This window comes from Octopus bimaculoides, chromosome 20, assembly GCF_001194135.2.
Source record: "Octopus bimaculoides isolate UCB-OBI-ISO-001 chromosome 20, ASM119413v2, whole genome shotgun sequence".
Taxonomy (NCBI): Eukaryota; Metazoa; Mollusca; class Cephalopoda; order Octopoda; family Octopodidae; genus Octopus; species Octopus bimaculoides.
The window spans coordinates 7,085,234-7,104,787 of record NC_069000.1 but is presented as its reverse complement, the minus strand read 5'-3'; the positions used below and the strand labels follow the sequence as shown (position 1 = coordinate 7,104,787).

At 37.6% G+C, this 19,554-nt stretch overlaps 1 protein-coding gene across 3 annotated transcripts in view; it reads left to right on the top strand.

Annotated features, from left to right (window-relative positions):
- LOC106869197 (genetic suppressor element 1) overlaps positions 1-19,306 on the top strand; it is a 152,532-nt gene extending 133,226 nt beyond the window's left edge. For 2 of the 3 annotated variants that reach the window (XM_014914835.2, XM_014914833.2), the window contains 13 exons: positions 4,741-4,934; positions 5,060-5,220; positions 5,408-5,599; positions 7,337-7,549; positions 8,707-8,972; positions 9,640-9,923; positions 10,641-11,454; positions 14,312-14,530; positions 14,866-15,021; positions 15,860-16,279; positions 16,928-17,155; positions 17,834-17,937; positions 18,761-19,306. In XM_014914835.2, coding sequence (XP_014770321.1) covers positions 4,741-4,934; positions 5,060-5,220; positions 5,408-5,599; positions 7,337-7,549; positions 8,707-8,972; positions 9,640-9,923; positions 10,641-11,454; positions 14,312-14,530; positions 14,866-15,021; positions 15,860-16,279; positions 16,928-17,155; positions 17,834-17,937; positions 18,761-18,859 — 3,350 coding nt within the window. In that variant the 3' untranslated portion in view covers positions 18,860-19,306. The remainder of the gene's footprint in view (positions 1-4,740; positions 4,935-5,059; positions 5,221-5,407; positions 5,600-7,336; positions 7,550-8,706; positions 8,973-9,639; positions 9,924-10,640; positions 11,455-14,311; positions 14,531-14,865; positions 15,022-15,859; positions 16,280-16,927; positions 17,156-17,833; positions 17,938-18,760) is intronic. The other variant, XM_014914834.2, reaches the window with a different exon arrangement.
- The last annotated feature ends 248 nt before the right edge of the window (positions 19,307-19,554 follow it).

The window sequence follows — 19,554 nt, the reverse complement described above, 5'->3', positions numbered from 1 at the left end:
TCACAACTATCATATTCTCCACTCCTCATTTTACCCTCTTATCACCTTTATATAGAGAGATCCCTGTTTGGTGAAAGAGGTTTACATATCCATTAAATCTCTCTCTCTTCTCTAACTCCCCACATCCCCCCCCCGCCCCATCTCCCTGGTTATATTTATTTACTTTCTATTGTTGTTGATGTTGTTTGTATTTCAGGAATGCCACATTACTGCCTACTCTTTCCTCTCTGACCTATTCTATTAATGCCTGCCTGTCCCAGCTGTGACTGCCAAATGTCAACAGTCCTCTTAGCATTTCTCTACTTCATATATTTCACCAATTTTTCTTCTTCTTCTCTGTTATCATTTTTCAAGAAAATTAATATATTACTTCATATGACATTTATTTATTTATTTCAGAAGAATATGAATACATTTCAAACTAATTAACTGTCTCAATCCAAACACTATTTATTATTATTATTATTATTATTATTCACTCACAAAATAATTTTTCTTCGTCTTTTTTCTTTTCTCTTTCTCGGTGCACTGCAAATTGTTCTTATCTTGATGTTATTTACATTTAATTAATGATATCCGGGTCATAATTCACATGCAGCAGACTACTGTTATTACAAATATTATTATAACAAAACATAGTTCACATGGATCTACAATTACAACTACTATTACAACTACTACTATTACAACTACTACTATTGTTATTAATTAGGTGTCAAGCTGGCAGAATCGTTAGCACACTGGACCAAATGCTAAGCAGTATTTCACTTGTCATTATATTTTGAGTTCAAATTTCACTGAGGTCGAATTTGCCTTTCATGCTTTCGGGGTTGATGAAATAAGTACCAGTTATGCACTGGGGTAAATGTGATCGACTGCCCCCCCCCCCCAAAAAAAAATTCCCAGCCTTGTACCTATAGTAGAAAGGATTATTATTATTATTATTATTATTATTATTATTATTAAGACAGTGAGCTGGCAGAATCCTTATTGCATCAGACAAAATGCTTAGCAGCATTTCATCTGTCTATGCTCAAGTTCTGCTGAGGTCAACTTTGCCTTTTGTGTTTGCAGAGTCAATAAAATAAGTAAGTACAGGTTGAGCACTGGGGCGGATGTAATCGTCTTGCTCCACCCCACAAGTTTCAGGCCTCGTTGCTCAAGTAGAAAGAATTATTATACCAAGGCTGCGGGAGAGTGGATTGATGGAATTGTTAGAATGTTAAACAAAATTCCTTGAGTATTTCTTCCAGTTGTGTATGTTTTGGGTTCAAATCACACAAATGTCACCTTTGTGTTTCACTGGGTTTCATAAAATAAAGTGCCATTTAAGTACTGAAGCCTAATGCTATCAACTAGCTCCCTCCTTTCAAGACTGCTAGCCTAGGGCTTAAATTAGAAACAATATTATGTCCATGACTGAATATATTTCAGCATATATATATATATATATGTATACACACACACACACACACACACACATACACACACACACATATATACATTATATAATGATGATTATGAAACTTGGTGTAAATTTTGAGGTAGTAATTATATTGTGTGTGTGTGTGTGTGTATAAAACAGGCTTCTGTTGGTTTCCCTGTACCAAATCCACTTACAAGGCTTTGGTCAGCCTGAGGCCATCGAAGAAGACACTTACACAAGCTGCCATGCAGTGGGACTGAACCCAGAACGATGTGGTTGAGACAAACTTCTTACTACACAGCCATGCCTGATCTTTTTTTTCTTTGACAGTCCCCTGTATTAAATATGTTATTGTTAACTTAACTGTTATTTTTCATGCAGATGCTGTCTCTGGATCATCAAATTTCTAAACATTTCCATTTTCTTCCACCAGTCCTGTCATTCTGACCTATGGCTGAACGATAGCAATAACACAATAATGTCACTTCTAATTAATGTGAAGATAAAACATCAAATAAAAGCTATCAACACTTTCATGCTTAATTAAATATATTATTATGATATAATATACCATAATTAAATATATTTCTATTAAGTAAATTAATTAATATAAATAACTCGAATCTGGACTATCAGAGGTGATTGTCCGTTTCAAAGGTGTTAATTTAAAAGGTTTTAAATTTCCAGAATATTTGGCAATTTTAAAACACTTTAATTTTTTACAGTTATTTTCACAAATGAAAATTTTAAACAATTTTTTGTTTCAATGAGATTTCTTCATGAATTTTTAAATATTCCTCACACAAGACATAAATCTAGGGTAAATATATGATGTTCATGCTTTTCATAGGGTGTGGGGCTGGAGGTTAATCTCAATATGAGCTTATCACTCCACCCCTACCTCATTAGTCTCTCTCTCTCTTGCTCTCTCTCTCCCGCTCTCTCTCTCTTGCTCTCTCTCTCCCGCTCTCTCTCTCTTGCTCTCTCTCTCCCGATCTCTCTCTCTTGCTCTCTCTCTCCCGCTCTCATTTGGCTCTTTCACTGATGTCTTAGACTGTCTGCTTTTTAATGTTCCTTTTGTTGTTTTTATCTTGTTGCAGCCAAAATTTGTGGAATTCTGAGAAATTGCAGACATAACCTGACAACCAATAATTACTTTCATTTTAGTCTTGTTTTAATATATTCTCATTCCATGTTCCATTTTAACATTGTGTGTGTGTATGCGTGTGTGTGTGTGTGTGTGTGTGTGTGTGAGAGTGAGTATGTGTATGTATTTATGACCAATTTTAATTCTTTATTTATTACACTTTGATTTGACTATTAACTTTTAGTCAGTTCTGATTTGTGATAACTGTTAACCTTTAGTCAATTGTAATTATGTTAACCTTTAATCAGGTCTTCAAGTGTTTTTGTTACATTTGTGCGTTACTGTGGAATTATTAAGCTAGCTCTAAAATAACCGTAGTGTCGACTGTGAATGTCGGCAATAAGAGATATTATAGGAAAATGACATTTAAAAAATGAGTTTCATCTGATCAAGGCCATTTGATAGTTTAATTAACCTCTTATTAGACTAGAACTGATCTATTCCTTCACAGTCTGTTCAGTGGGGATTCTGATCTTGAGAACAGGTAACAAACATGTTCTATGTATGGCAGCAATACATGACACATGTTTGGATAATGGTGGCTTACTGTTTTGGGTTGTGACCCTTTATAGCTTGGGTTCTCACCCTGCTGGAATTGAGTTTGCCCATTACTCTTTGTGGGACTGGGTCCCAAGAAGAATAAGATAATACCAGGGAAGTAATGGCGTTGATTTCATGAATTGCACTTCTCTGTCACTCCATCTCATCCTTCCCATAAATGTATGCTTTGTACCTGTAAGAAAACCTTATGGGTATAGTAGTGGTGGTGGTTGTTGTAGTAAATCTATTGGTTCTACAAAGGTTTATAAAACTAACTAGGAAGCTTCTGTTATGTCCACCTGCTAGAAATAGCGAGTAAATTCTTTCAAATATATCCAACTGTTTTGGGGCTTTCAAAAAAAAAAAAAAAAAAAGCAAAGGAACATTGGACAGTGTTGTCCAAATACAGAAAAGGTGGAAGTGGTCATAGTTGGAATGACTTTGAGCCAAGGTGTACCCAATAAGGACGGACCTGAAGCATCTTATTTGTTCAGTCATTGGACTGCAGCCCTGCTGGGCACCTCTTTGGAAAGTTTTAATCAAACAGATCAGCCTCGGTACTTTCCTTTCTTTTTAAGTCTCTTACTTACTCTATTAGTGTCTTTTGCTGAACAGTAAGTTATGAGGATATAAACAAACCATCACCAGTTATCGAGTGTTTGCAGGAGTGGGGAGGCAAGCAGACACATACATACATTGATATGATGGGCTTCTTGCAGTTTCTATCTACCAAATTCAGTCACAAGGCTTTGGTCAGCCTGAGGTTATTATAGAAGACACTTGCCCATGGTGCCACACAGTAGGATTGAACCTAAAACCATGTGGTTTCAGCTTCACTCAAGCGAAACACTCCAGCTGTAATTCTGTCGTGGTTCTATTGAACAAACACTTTGTTATTTTCTCTACTGTGATGGTGTTCATGTTCCAGTCCCTGACTATTTTTAACATGCACCAATTTATTTTCAGAATTGAAAGATTCACTGCTGGTGTTGATGTATAGTTAACAAGTTCACTTAGTGATCAAGTTGTTTCAGCAGTAGCACATTGGACAGGTGTCTTCTTTCATAGCCTTGAGTCACCTAGTATGTTGGGACTGTCATCTATCACAGTCTCAGATTGACCTGTGTGTTGGGTGTAAAATTGGATTGATGAAAACTGTATGGAAAACCTTTGGATAATCTTTAAATGTTCCCAAGTAGCTTGTGTGTGCATATATATATATATATATATATATATATATATATATATATGTGTGTGTGTGTGCATACACATACTTATATATACTGCATATATACGCATCTGAGTGAAAAGGTCATGATGTTTACTTTCTGGTCACTCTGCACTGCTGAAGATCTGTGGAATGAAAAATAAAAAAAAAGGAGCCCTTGATAAACAGAACAGTTGGTTATAGGAAGGGCATTTGGTTAAAAACTCCCCCCTCATAGAAAACTCCTGTTCATCCTGTATTAGCATAGGGAAACAGATGTTTAACAAACAAGTGAATGAATGTATAAATGTGTGTGTGTAATAATGATGTGGTAGGGTTGGATTTTTCATAAATTGAAATGAGTTTCATATTGTAAAAGGAAAATTGAATTTTGAATATTTTGCTTTGTTCCTCTTGTAGATGATGGTCCCAGTGTGAAAGCTGTTCCAACAACAAGTGTGAGTCCCCGATCCTCAACACCAAAACGTGGTCCTCCTCCATTGGTTTATTCAAGCCAGTCATCATCATCATCATACTTGACCCCACCCCCTGTAGTGACAATCGCTCCAACTCAAGCTCACCCAACACACCTCCACTCAGAAGCTCATTCTCAGGTAATGTCACACTCAATACGTTCCTGTTTGTCTTTGACACAACTTCCTACCATGCCACACGCTTCTTATATCTTCCACTTTAGCCTATCTTTCTATGGATTTTTTTTCTTCTTGTTTTATTTTAGAATTTGGAACGTACTCACTCCGTGCAAAGCTCATCTTCATCACTCTATGATCCCCTTACTATTAAACAGGAGAGAGACCACCGACCATTGTCATCACAATCTCGAGATGGTGACACAGCAAAAGAATGCATCATCCAGCCATCCCACAGGTTGGTTAAAAAGTTAGGATTGCTTTTTGTCATTTCTCTGGAATTTAATTTTTTTTTTTTTTTACTAATTAATTTGCCCTCAGTTTCCTCATTGTTTCACTTGTAATAATCTTTCTTTACAATAATAAAAAATTTTTAAAAATCGACTCAAAATTCCCACTTTTCATCACAAAATGTAATTTTTCTTTCTATCTTTCAGGACTACATCATCAGCTTTATCATCATCATCATCTACACACGGCAGAGATGATCTTCCTCCAAGAGGTTTCCAACCATATAGACCAGAGGAAGAGATTCGGCCTATGTTAACATCCCCTTTTGGTTTGGATGCTGCTTACCCATATCACCCAGCACTATTTGCACACCAACCCTACCCTCATCCTGCATTTAGGTATTGCTATATAGTTTCTTCAATAATTTTATATACATCATCATACTATTATATAGTCTCTTCAGTAATTCTGCATACGTCAAGGCACTGTTATATAGTTTCTTCTGTTTAGTAATTCTACATACATTTGAGGTACTGCTATATAACTTCTTCAATAATTATATATACATCAGAGTGTTGCTTTGTAGCTTCTGTAGTTCAGTAATTCTACATATATTGTGGTATTGCTATATAATATTGCTATGACTCATTTAGTTAAATAAATTGCTTTACTTACAACTTAACCAGAGAGATCTCCCTCTGAAAATACACCCAATTTCCCTCTTGATACAGTTACCACCCCCAGCATTGTTTTTCTCCAGTTCAGGAATAATTTGCAGTTTTCATAGTAAACTTCATTGTATTCTCCTGTCTGAAGTGAGCAGCTTTTTAGTGGATATTTCAATTTAGGGAACAAAGAAAAGTCTGTGGAGACTCAGTCCATAGAGTCTGCCAGCTGGGAACATGATTCATCCCCTATTGAATGGTCTTAGATAAGAGAGGACATAGCAATGAGTTATTGTTGTGGTGCATCATTTAACTTTTCTTTACCCATACCTTAGGTCTCTTCCTTTGCACTGCCTCTCTCAAATGTGTCAGGACGTCCAAGTAAATCTCTTTCTAGATTGTCTGACCTTGTGGAACAAATTCAAGACAAATAACACCTATCTTCATCACTTTCATATTGGAATAACGTTGTGGATTTTTGGTTGCAATGCTACTGATCCAACTCTCGGAAATGACTGCCTTTTTTATTTCAATATCATAGTTGTACATCCACATAATGTCACTACATTTGATACTTATATGATGAAACAGCTCCTGACTGGTTCAGCTCTTTTTTTACATTCACAGATTTTGTGATAACATGCTGCATCTTCAGTTTCCCTCTTAAAATCATGGGGTACAAACTTTTTCAGATGCCTGCTCTTTCCTTGTAAACTTCACAGACAGTCAGGCAACAATTTCCATAGATCAACACCCAATTTAGCAATCCTTTTGCTGTGGATATCCTTCCCCCTTTGAAAAACTGGTACAGTTCAAACAATCCTCCCCATTGGTCTATTGTAACAGGAGAAAAATCTTCATATTTGAAACAGAATTTCACACAGATATGTTGTTCTGCCAAATCCTTCTCTGTTTAATTGGTGACAAATTCCCAAATTTAAACAAATGGCTCACGCTAGCACATGTAGATTGATGTGGCTTTGTGTGACTGAAGATCAAATGCTCTTAGGCAATACTGCAGTCAGATGCACACTGCAGTCAGATGCACACTGCAGTCAGATGCACTCTGCACCAGCAGCTTGGTTGTGGTTATTTACTTGTTAAAAATATTTTCATTGTTTGTTTATTGAAACTTCCTTTAAAGCAGGAATTCATTTTTTTCCCCCCCAGTTGTTTCATAATTAATCTTCTAGAATAGGAAAATGAGAAAATGTAACTTCTGTTGATTCTGTGGAAATAGCTAAGAACTGAACTCAAAACCCATAGGGTTACAGATGTATATGTATGTAGTTGCATGGTCCTGTGTTTAGATACAAGATCTGTGTAATACATGAAACACTATTTATTTCAACCTAAATGCTGCTGCTATTACCGTTTCCTTCTAGAACCATTTTATTTTTTCCCTTTTTTTTGTTTTCTTTTTTTAACCCCTTAAATTGGCTAAATCTAAGGTTTTTGTTTCTCTTCCAGTCGTATTGATGATCCTTTAGTTTTAGAAAGATGCCGATTGATGCACCCGCACTTCATGACATTTCCACCTCCAGGTATCATTCCACCTCCGGGAGTACATCCTTTTTTATCATCTAGTCGTTATCCTACAGATCTTCTCCATCAACAGTACCCACAGTACCTGCCAAACAGTTCTCGTCTGGCTGGATATCGGTCACCTGGACCAAATGACAGGTCGGTACATTTATGATTTGATTTTCTTTTGTCTAGTTATGGCCATACTTTTTTAGGAGATGATGAGAGTGGAGTGTATTTAATATAGCAAATTGGGATTCATTAAATCTTACCCAGCTATGAAAGTATCAGAGTTGATCCACTTTGAATTTGAACTCAGAACTATGAGACATAAAGTGTTTAAGATTCTCACATGTCACTACTATCTCCTCTGTCACACTGAACCGCTACAATTTAAACAAACAAACATGTATATAAACATAGCTGTGGAGTTAGGAAGCTTGCATCCCAACCTTGTGGTTTTGGGTTCAGTTCCATTGTGCAGCTCCTTGGACAAGTGTCTTCTACAGCCAATCGCACATGTGTGTACCCTTTCCTGACATCATGCGATGGTTGCAGATGGACATCAGTGTCATACAAGCGCTGTTGTTCACTTCCAATGTTCTGTGGAAAAGCATGTTTGGGTATAGGAAATATTACTTGGTTGCTTTGAAACAGATGAAGGTTGGCGGCAGGAAGGGCATCCAGCTGTAGATAATCTGCCTCAACAAATCTGTCTGTCCCATGCAAGCATGGGAAAGTAGACATTAGCTGGAGGTGATGATAACAATAAATCAAACATTTTTTTTTTATAATTCCTATCTCCTCACATTCAATTTTCCATGCTAACTTTCATGGGTTCAACAGATTTGTTAATCCCAACTTTTGCATGGTAGTAAGAGTATACTTGTGCACCATTCCACAATTTGATGACAGGAAATTTTTACTTCTATCAAACTATGGAATCTACAGCTGTGGCAATTCACAGTTCTATGTTGTCAGGTTAGGTGTGGGGGGCATGCATTGGTGCAGCATATTGCTACATTCACCATTAGTCTGTATATTCCTGGGTCCTCCCAGATGACCCATAGAGCAGCATCCCAGTCAGTCCCCATCTGTGCAAGATACCCCTCATCAGCCATGATCATGTGGTACGTGATCAACCAACATAAGTCATCAACCCAGGTAGATCCTCAGAATGTTTATATGTGGTGGAGATAGAAAAGTAGATAAGTGGGTTAGCAGAAAACAAAACAGTGATAAACATCCTTCCTTCAATCGTATAAACAACATTTTCTTACTTCATCCTAAAGTGTTGATGTCATTTTGTTGTCTAGGTCAAGGGCTGACGACGAGAAAATCAAACGAATTGACAGTGATAGAGAGATTGAAAGAGAGAAAGAACGAGAGAGAGAACTAGAGAGGCAAAAGGAATTTGAGCAGCGAGAACAACAACAACAAGAAAAGGAACGTCTCCGTGAACTGGAACGACAGCATCAATTGGAGCGTCAACATGATGCCGATCGCAGAAAGTCTGAAGTGAATTATATGCGTGAAGAAGAGCGCCGACATACACTGCAACAGTCGGATTCCACTTATTCAGGTTGGTACAGTGTCTGTGTTGTGTTGCTTTGTCCTGTTGTATGTATGTTTGTTTTTCTGAGTTTTGTTCTTTGTGTGTGAGAGAGAGAGAGAGAGAGAGAGAGAGAGAGAGTGTACATGCATCTGTTTATCTAAGCCTTGTCCTATTGTGTGTGTATATGTTTGACTGTGTGTATCTGTGTATCTGTTTGCATATACCCTTATTTCCAGTAATATTTTCCATCCAATTTATTCTGTTGATGATTTCTTTCTCTGTCTCTCTTTCTCTCTAATATTATCGTTTAGTTCATCTACATTTTAGTAAAAGTCTTATTGAAGCAGAAATGGGTGTTGAGGAGTAAGAATATCTAGTGCTAGTCAACTCCCTGTAGCCCATGTCAGTAATACCTTTAAAAAAAGTTTAAATGCCATGTTTAGCCTACTATCTGGTTCATGCTTCTCCAAGAAACATTTCTATGTATTATTATTATATTCCTAACTTTTGCTAACAAAGTCCTTCTCAAGAACTCTCTATCAAAGCCATTTCATACAAGAATATAGTTCCAAAGAAGTGAATCTCAAAGACATTCCTTATTAGTAACACTATTCCCTCTATTCTGAGTTTGGTATCAATATCTTTTTTCTGTTTCTACTGCTAACTTAATGGTAACAATTTTTCTTGTTCTCAGGTTCAATCACTCAGGGTACCCCCAGAGATTTATTGTATGTGGAGCGATTAGCTCCATCCCAAAACTCCTCTAATGGACTTCCCGAGCAGGGACACCATTCACAACGAGGGAGACGCACTCCCTATGAATCCGGAGATCATTGTAGTAGTAGCAGTAGCAACTTGATGTCTGTGGCCAGCCACCAACTAAAACAGGAACAGGAAGTTCATCCCACCAGCCGACATAGCACTAGTCCAGCAATGCACCTTGAAGACCGTCGTAAACACCATTCATATTTGACTAAGGTAAACCAAAGATTCCTGCCGTGTTTTTGTTGATTTGTTATATTTTCTCTCTATATGAATTGACTGAACAGTTTCGATGCTGTTGACTAGAAATAGCTATCAAATGTCCCTCAAATCATTGCGTATGGAGAACACATTGAACAATATAGAACTAGGCAGGCACAGGTATGGCTCTGTGATAAGAAGTTTGTTTGCCACCCACAAGGTCTTGGCTTCAGTCCCACTGCATAAAAGATTGTACAAGTGTCTTCTACTATAGCCTTGTGAGTGGATTTGGGAGACAGAACCTAAAAGAAGTTCATCGTGTATGTGTTTGTTACTATCTCTTTGCCTTCCCTTCATGTGATAGTTGTAAGCAATTATCACCATCAAGCAAGCTGTATCCTTCGTTTCCAATCTGCCATAAAAACATATCTGGCCATAAGGAATATTCCTTTACTTGGAAACAAGTAAGGGTTGGCAACAGGAAAGGCATCCAGCTGTAAGAAAATTTGCCTCAACAAATTTTATCTAATTTATGCATGCTTGGGAAAGTGGATGTTAAATGATGATAATAATGATGATATGCTATTCCTGAAAACAAGGTAGGATGGTCACAAGGTGGATAGCCATAGATCAGTGGTTTGCTCAACAATAATTGAAATTTGTTATTTCACCTCTGTTAACTAATGTGTTGCTACAGACTGACAACTGAATATTCATGTCTTTCTTTTTCAGAATGATTTCACCATTCCCCGTCTTTCTAAGGAACAATCTTCTAATGTAAGTAATAGCAACTCTTCAAGCCATTCAAGCAATCAGAAATCCTCAGACAAACATCACGATACACAAGACGACCGGCGTTCAGTCAAACCACCCCCGCTTGTTGCACCTGTCCGCTCTGGGCCAAACAGTGAAACAGATAAAAACTCTGAAAGTGGTCTATTTCGGCCATACGATGTCCTTCATCCTTACCGATATCCCAGCCACCCCTACCCTGACTCTCACAAAGCAGAAAAGATTAATTCATACGATAGCAACAGTGGTCGAAGTAGTAGCAACAATAGGTCTAATGAACAGTCATCCCTCACCAAACATGAACCCCCTAGTGAGGGCCCCTCCAGGCAGCGAAACACACAAGAGGAGTTTCAGTTTGACATCAACTCGAGTATCTGTTCTCAGGTAGTAAATAAAGCCCATCCTCCTGAACTCCCCAACCACTACAGCAGTTATTTTCGGAGTGGTGGCTTCTACGATCGATCTCTATCAGTGCACATTAATTCAGTAGTCGATGCTTCTTTCCATATTTTCCCTGACCAGAACTTGGTCAGTAAATTAGACTTGGAAGAGGCAAAGATGAGAGAATCACGTCTGAACGGAACATATTGTAGTGATAGCGAAGAAGATGAAGAATTAACTGTTGCCATGGAAATGGAAAGGAAGCAGCAACTGTGTATCATCACAACCAACCCACCTTTGGCACTCGACAAATCACCAAGCAAAATGCGTTACTTAAAGTCTATGGGTTTAACAACTCATTCGCGAAGAAGAGGTAAGCTTCATAATATATTTAACTCAAATATTTTCAATTAAACTTCCATTTAAATATCTGAGGTGAATTAGTTTTATCTTGTGTGTGGAAATACTTTACAATATTTACATCTTACACTTTGTTTCAGATTTTTCTCAAGTTATATAATGCTGTGTATTTAAATTGTTTTACCATAGAGTTGCATGTGCATATATTGCACTTTTACCATAAAGGAATATACATACCCTGATGTCCCACCCATGCCAGCATGTAAAGCAGACATTAAGCAATGATGATGATGTGTGGTGCATTAAAAAGCACTTATTTTTATTCTCGCTTTTTCCTTCCTTATTTGAGTTGCAGATCAATCATGGTATCCCTGCAGATCAATCATGGTATCCCTGCAGATTAATCATGGTATCCCTGCAGATTAATCATGGTACCCCTGCAGATCAGTCATGGTACCCCTGCAGATCAGTCATGGTACCTCTGCAGATCAGTCATGGTACTCCTGCAGATCAATCGTGGTACTCCTGCAGATCAATCGTGGTACTCCTGCAGATCAATCGTGGTATCCCTGCAGATCAGTCATGGTACCCTGTGAACTAGCCATGCTACACGAGTGTACCACAGTAGAATGGTTGAAAATGTATGTTCTATATTTACTAATTAGTTGTTACAAGTGTTGTTGGTGTTATTCCATACCACAGTACAGTTACTACAGACACACTGCTACTGTTCATTGTCCTAAATAACAACACTATTGTCTGTGACTATTTCAAGTGAGATATATTGGCCACTGGTGGTTTGTGAAAGCTGTTATATGGTCTGTTCATTATGTTTGAGCATTTGAGATAATTAAAGAACAAACCCTGCAGAGAGTGTATCATTGAAATTGTGCCAAGATGACTAGAACCAAATATCTATCTACTGCCAAACTGCCAAATTTAGGTGTCTGACAGTCTTGCTGACATAAGTGCTATGTTGCTCTGGAACTTAATATTAATGAGCAGGTGTAAAATGTATTATTACATTAAAATACCTGTTGACTGAGTGAGTGTGAAAAGGGTAAAGCATATCCTTTTACTAGTTTCAGCCATTCAGCTCTAGCCAACTGGCTGGAAGTAGTAATTCTTGAGTAGGTAATATCTAAGAAATAAATTCTTCAGTATATATTATTATTTTCGAATTTTGGCACAAGGTCAACAATTTTGGGGCAAGAGGAAAGTCAATTACATTAATCCTGGGGCTCAACTGGTCCTTGATTTATTGACCCAGGAAAGATGGAAGTTGATCTTAGCAGAATTTGTTCTCAGATTATGACTTTAAATCAGAGACCATATCTCACAGATCATATCTCTGAAAATCCATAGATGATGGATTTTATACATGACCCTGAAGAGTCAGTGTTTCATTGTATCGGTATATTTCAGGAATAATCTATAGTTGCATATATTATATAATGATTAAGCAATACTCGAAATTGAATATCAATGAAACCATTGTAAATGTATGTAATGAAACAGCTTGCTCAACTGAAGTTTTTAGATGATCTAAATAAAATAAAATAACACACACACACATTTTATGTATGTATGTACTATATAATGATGCAATGGCTAGTAGTAGCTGGGCTCTCACTCTTAAAGTCATGGGTTTGTTGCATTGTCCCACTGTACTTAACTGAAGTAAGTACCTACTGACTGCTGATGCAGATCTCTCTCCCTCCCCCTGTCACATCTTTCACGTTCCATTGAGTTCTGTTTGAGAGGCTTTGCCCTTGATTGTAAAGGCTTCTAAAACATGGTGAAAGCATGGCACATGCTACCAAGTTATACATATTTGCAAATGGTGGCTAGGGTTTTACAGATTATATATTCACCTTGCTTTTGACTTCATGTAATAGTTTTAAATGCATGTCACCGTAGTCCTTTGTTTCCAATCTTCCATAAAAATGTGTCTAGTCATGTGGAATATTGTCTTGCTTAGAAACAGGTAAGCATAGAAAAGTGGACATTAAACGATTGTGTGTGTGTGTGTGTATTAGTATTATTGTTGTTATGCTGGTGAGCTGGCAGGATTGTTGGCATGCTAAGCAAAATGCTTAGTGGCATTTTGTCCATCTTTATGATCTAGGTTCAAATTCTGCTGAGGTCGACTTTGTATTGCATCCTTTCAGAGTTGATAAACCAGTGAGGTACTGAGTCAATGTAATCGACTTAGCCCCTCCCCCCAAAAATTTCAAGTCTTGTGCCTATAGTAGAAAGGGTTATTATTATTATTATTATTATTATTAAAACCCCAAAAGCTTCACAAACTGTTATTCAGAGTTTCAACGTGCTTACGTGTGTGTGTGCATATATATATATATATATATTTGTATATGTATATATGGTATAGTGCCTTCTGCAGAACCTTTTATTGATGTGAGATGAATTTTTTAATCCAATCTGATTAGAGAAAAACAATGCATTTGTTTACATACTGTTATAAGAATAAGTCACATACTTTTGGCTTTCATTGTGTGAAGAAACAATGAAATGTGTCTTATTTGTAAAGCACATGGAGGGTTGAAGGGCATCCATTTGCAGGAAATCAGCCATTATAAGTTTCAGTCTAACTCATGTCAGCATGGAAACAGAATTTTAAGGGAAAAAAATGTATTCTGGTGATTGAATGGGGATACTGTGCCCTTGCGTGTTGCAAGAGGTGGTTATAGGGTTAGTGACAGGAAGAGCATCCATCTGTAAAATACTGCTTGTGAAAAGCTAACTATACCAGTAAAGAAAGGTGAAGGTGGAAATGTTTTATATAATAGGTTAGATAAATTTTTTGCTGTGTCAATGTTTGTAATGTGATTTCTTTTATTGTTTTCTAGATTTAGAATTTGACCGTTACCGCAAACGGCGACATATGTTCCGGGAAGGCAGCTTAAGTCCAGTGTCGACGCCAGAGAACAATCCAGAACCTGTGACCAAACTAACTGTACCACCAGTTTATTTCTCGGAACAGTTGTGTATGCAAAATGACTACAAACAGAAATGTCGTTATCTCCACTCTTTTCTACTCACTCCACTCACTGGCGATAAGAAAAAAGGTACGACTGGCTTTGTTTGTTGTAGTTGTTGTGTTAATTCCATGTCAGTTCTGATCCAGCACACACATGGTTTCATCTGTATAGTCACAAACTACTGTTTTAAATGTGCCAAGTTTTAGCTGTAAACAATACTGCACTCTCCTATATACAGTGGTTAATATCATATCTGTTATCATAGAACCAGAGGTTATGGTCTCAGATGGGTTGCTGTTATAGAGCCCAGATGTGGTGATAACAAAATGTTTACTGCTTTTCTTATGGTTATTGTCCAACATTGATCAATAGAACAACCATCTTCCTCATATAAAGAAATCCTGCTTTTATTGTCTCCACAGAGTATGAAGCAATCCGTCAAGCGTGTGAAGAGGAGAAAGCTCGGAGACTTGGTTTGGTGCTAGAAAATGTATTACAGCCACAACAGCAGCAGCAACAACAGCAACAACCTGATGAAGAGAGACTTCTCTCAGAACCAGTTAAACGATCAAAACCTGGTAAATAATTTTACTCCTCCTCCTCCTCCTTTCTGTGTATGTGTGTGTGTGTGTGTGTGTGCGCACTACATTTGTACTATTCTGGATGGGTTCATTGTAATGTGGGGTACCAGGTCTACACAAAACCCACTAATATATTCCAGAATATGTCCTACCACCACCTTCGCCTATATCCATCATACTGTCCGACTGTAAAACTTCTACAATTACTTCCCCCTCCCCCAGTTGTTAGTTTACCTCAGTGAGTAAATGGTTAATGTGACTCACATAACTAGATGGACAAGCGTTCAGGTCCCGCTGTAGTAGTTAATTACATCGTGGGGCTAACCTTTTTCTTGTCTAGTGAATCTAATTGAAAATGTCCCACACCCAGTCCATGGTTGGTTGGTTATTTGTCATTATTATTATGAAAGTCAAGGCGGCAGGCTGGCAGAATCGTTAGCATGCTGGTCGAAATGCTTAGCAGTATTTCGCCCATTGCTACGATCTGAGTTCAAATTCTGCCCGGCTCAACTTTGCCTTTCATTCTTTTGGAGTCGATAAATTAAGTACCAGTTACACACTGGAGTTGATGTAGTCGACTTAATCCCTTCCCCTTTCCACGGATATCGATCTAAAAATGTCAGAATATTTAAAGATATCTGACAGTAACTCATTGTATTGTCTCCCTTTACAGTGCTGTATGTGATTACCTCCCCTCATATTCTGAGTTCACGTCCCATCTCCGTCCCCTTTGACTTTTTCTCTTTCAAAGGTTGATAAAATAAATATTACTGTAAGTCGAGGTCAACAGCTATAAGCTAACTTTCTAATTATTTGTCGTTGCTCTCTTTTTCAGCCCTTCTTGACAGCTTACATCGGAGGGTTAAGAGAAAATCTACCGATATGGAAGGATCATCTCAGGTATCAAACAAATTAGAACAACCATCCCGACCAAAAATATCTTTGAATCAACTACAAGAACGCCATCTGGCAGCGACAGCCAGTTCCTCCTCCTCCTCCTCTTCTTCCTCATCGACGTCGTCTCAGCCACACTATCTCAAACAGACAAGTGTTTCCACTCTTCCCTCAGTAACACCCAGCCTACAAATGGCTAACCCAAGTAGGACTAGTCAGGAAAATACTCGCCCCCTCATCTTTCCAGAGAATCGAGGTGACAGTCGTGACCAACGACGGCTTAAAGAAAAATTTGCTCAAGAATTTCATGAATCAGTGCTTGCTTCAACATTTTCAAACAAATCTTCAAATGGTAGAACAGGTAATGACACCATTTAAAGAATTTTCTTTCTTTCTTTCGTCTCCCATTATTTTCACCCTTTACATTGTCTTCTCTGCAGTAGTGTTTCTTGTTGCTAAACTCAATAATAGTAAGGAATTAAACCTTGGGTTTTATTTGTAAAATTGCTTACTGTCATTTTAAATAAGCCTTTCTAAGTTTGGTACAAGGCCTGGAATTTTGAGAGATGGGTGAATTCAATTAAATCAATACCAGTGCTGAACGAGTACTTATTTATTTGACCCTGAATGGTTGAAAGTCAAAATCAGTCCTCTAATTCGAGCTTAGAATGTAAAACTGGGAGAAATGCTGCTAAGCATTTTTGTCTAGTGTACTAATGATTCTGCCAGCTCTATGTGTCTATGGAATACATTGCTACTTCCATTAGAAGACTATATAATTCACAGGCCCAACCTTGTCACACTGTGCAATAGAGTGGACTCTGCTATGCGGTTCAATTAATTATATCTGCTATATGATTTATGTCTCATCAAAGTTAATAATTATTATATGACACTTCAAACATTTTACATTCTGCTTTATTATAATTCCTAGATGTTTCATTAACAACATACACTAATTGTTATATTGCTAATTATTTCTCTATTTGTGTTTTGTTTTCTCTGTCAGGTATGAAGTCGGTGGACAGTAGTAGAGACAATACAGTAACTCACCTGTCTGCAGTATCTTCAATACTGCAGCAATCACAGAAATCCTCTTCACATGATTCCCACTCCAGTTTGTGTTCTCGGTCAGATGATGGACGTTTAGAGGCTACAGATTCTTTCAATGGCCAACCTTTGTTCAAATGGCCAGGAATTGAGACCATTCTTGGCACCTATCAACGTTATTTAGAAGGTAAATCCAGACTTCCTCAAATTTTTAATTGCTACCTTCATTGGGCTGCAACTTAATAGATTTATGATCTTGAATTATATTGAGGGATTTAAAAGTAACTCGTTCTGTACACCACGCTAGGAATTGAACCTGTAATGATTTGGAATCATAATGTGGGCAAAAATTCAGACGTGGCTAAAACCTAGTGAGTGGATTTGGTTAGTAGATGGAAATTGAATGAAGCCTGTTGTATATGTGTGTTTGTGTATGCTTTTGATGAGACATCACCTCATGGCTGATAAATGAGCATTATCATATACAAGCAAGGCTGTTTGCTTCTAATCTTTGTGGAAAGTATTGCTAGCAATGGTGTGAGGAGGACTCCCAACAGGTGAGGATTGGTGACAGGAAGTTTGCCTCAACAAATCCCCTCTGACCTGTGCAACCATGGGAAGGTAGACATTGAAGCCATGATGATAATGATAATAATTTTACTATTTCCTTTGAAATAATGATTTTCAAAATTAAATTAAAAGATACATTTAGTGTTTTTCATTGAACATTGGGTATCAGAAGGGTTAACCTCTCGTCATTACTGTTGAATCATCCAAACATTTTTCCATGTTTTCTAAATAAACACAAAGCACAGTTTTCACTTTCAAATTTCTAAACAAACTCTTTCTTTTTTTTGTGTTGCAGAGCAAAGGCTTGAGCGCCACATTCTCAACGACAGATGCCAGAAGTTAAAGACTGACAACATTGATCTGAATCGGACAGCAGAGAAACTTAGTAGAAAAGTTTCTGTAAGTATTCAAATGTTGTTCAGACATTATTATATTGTTACTGCCCCCAACACTGCTCGATCTGCAGTGGGGTCGCCATCTCTTCTGGGGTTGGTATATTTTTGCTGCTGCCAACACCACATGATATACAGGGTTTGCGTCTGTTCTTACCAGTTCACCCTGTGTGGACGAATGACCTAGTGGTCAGAGTGTTGCACTCATGATTTCAAGATTGTGGTTTCAGTTCCTAGACCAGTGGTGTGTTGTGTTCTTGAGCAAAGCACTTCATCTCACATTGCTCTGCAATCACTTAACGCTTGACGCATGACACATTGTGCACCTTTTCAGACAACGTCAGTTTGATGGAAGGAGCACATACAATTTGATCACTATAAGCAAATCATTTGTTTAGGTCATTCATCAAAAAGCGAAAAACTCATGCATTGTCTTAGACAGGAGAGTTCGGAAGAGGACACTTTTCCCATACCTTGGGGATGGCAGAGAAATCCGGTGTTTTTACATGGGGCTTACCCCAGGTTATCTCAAGTGGACTGCCCTGCTTGGGGGGGGGGGGGCTCTATTTATTTATTATTATTTATATCTATATTCTCTATTATATATCCTGTTATACCCTTTAATGTGGTAGTATCTCCCCTTGATTGACGTTAACCCCACGTTTTTGGTTTTGTAATCTTTTTGTGCTGTAACTCGTCCTTTGATATTGTCCCCCATGTCTTGAGCCCTTGTGGCCAATAAAAGGAATCATCATCATCATCATTATTATTATTATAGTTTTAAAATCTCGTTTGTTTCACTTGATTGATTTTCCTTGTTTGTTTTGCAGAATTTACTTGAAAGCAAGAACCATGATGATGAAGAACTTTGTCGGATGCGAAACAGTGTTGATGCTCTGAGGCGCTATTGTCTGCAGTTACCAAGATGACATTAAAGTTCCTAGTTGTCTTCAGCTGAAGAATTAATATCATACCTTCAACAAAAACAATAAACCCTAAAAAATGAAAAGACGCTCACTTCCTCGTTGCCTCGGCTACAATATCAATTTTGCCACTAAATCTCCTAGCAATATAAGCAACAACAACAGCAACAAACACATCATGACATTGACTCCCTTTTATTGAAGTCCTGCCAGGTTATCTCAGCAGCTGGAGATAGATGTGTGCTGACCACGCAAGCCTGGCTGGACATTCAAGACTTGTAATTTAAACTCTACTCTTTTGTTGGACTCTTATATCTCAGCCTTTGACTTTCAAGTCCGGCTTAAACCACATGGTCAAACTTTGATTTTACTCCCACTGATGGGAATTAAGGACTATATCCATTCAAATTGGTGCCATCAACTCTTCTACCATTAAATTTCTCTTTAAATCTTTGCAGTCTTCATTTTAGTCTTTTTTTTAAATTTGTATTATCTTTCTTCATTATCCAATTCTGTCATTTCTCTTTCATCATTGTTAATTAGCCTTACCCTTCAGCTAAATGCAAGATTATTACAATTTGTGAAATTGTGTGTTGAAACAAATATTGTATTTCAGGGATGGTCTTTTTTTACTCATTTATTTACTTGCCAAATAAACACACACACACTATATATTTGTTCTTCACTCATTAATTACTGTT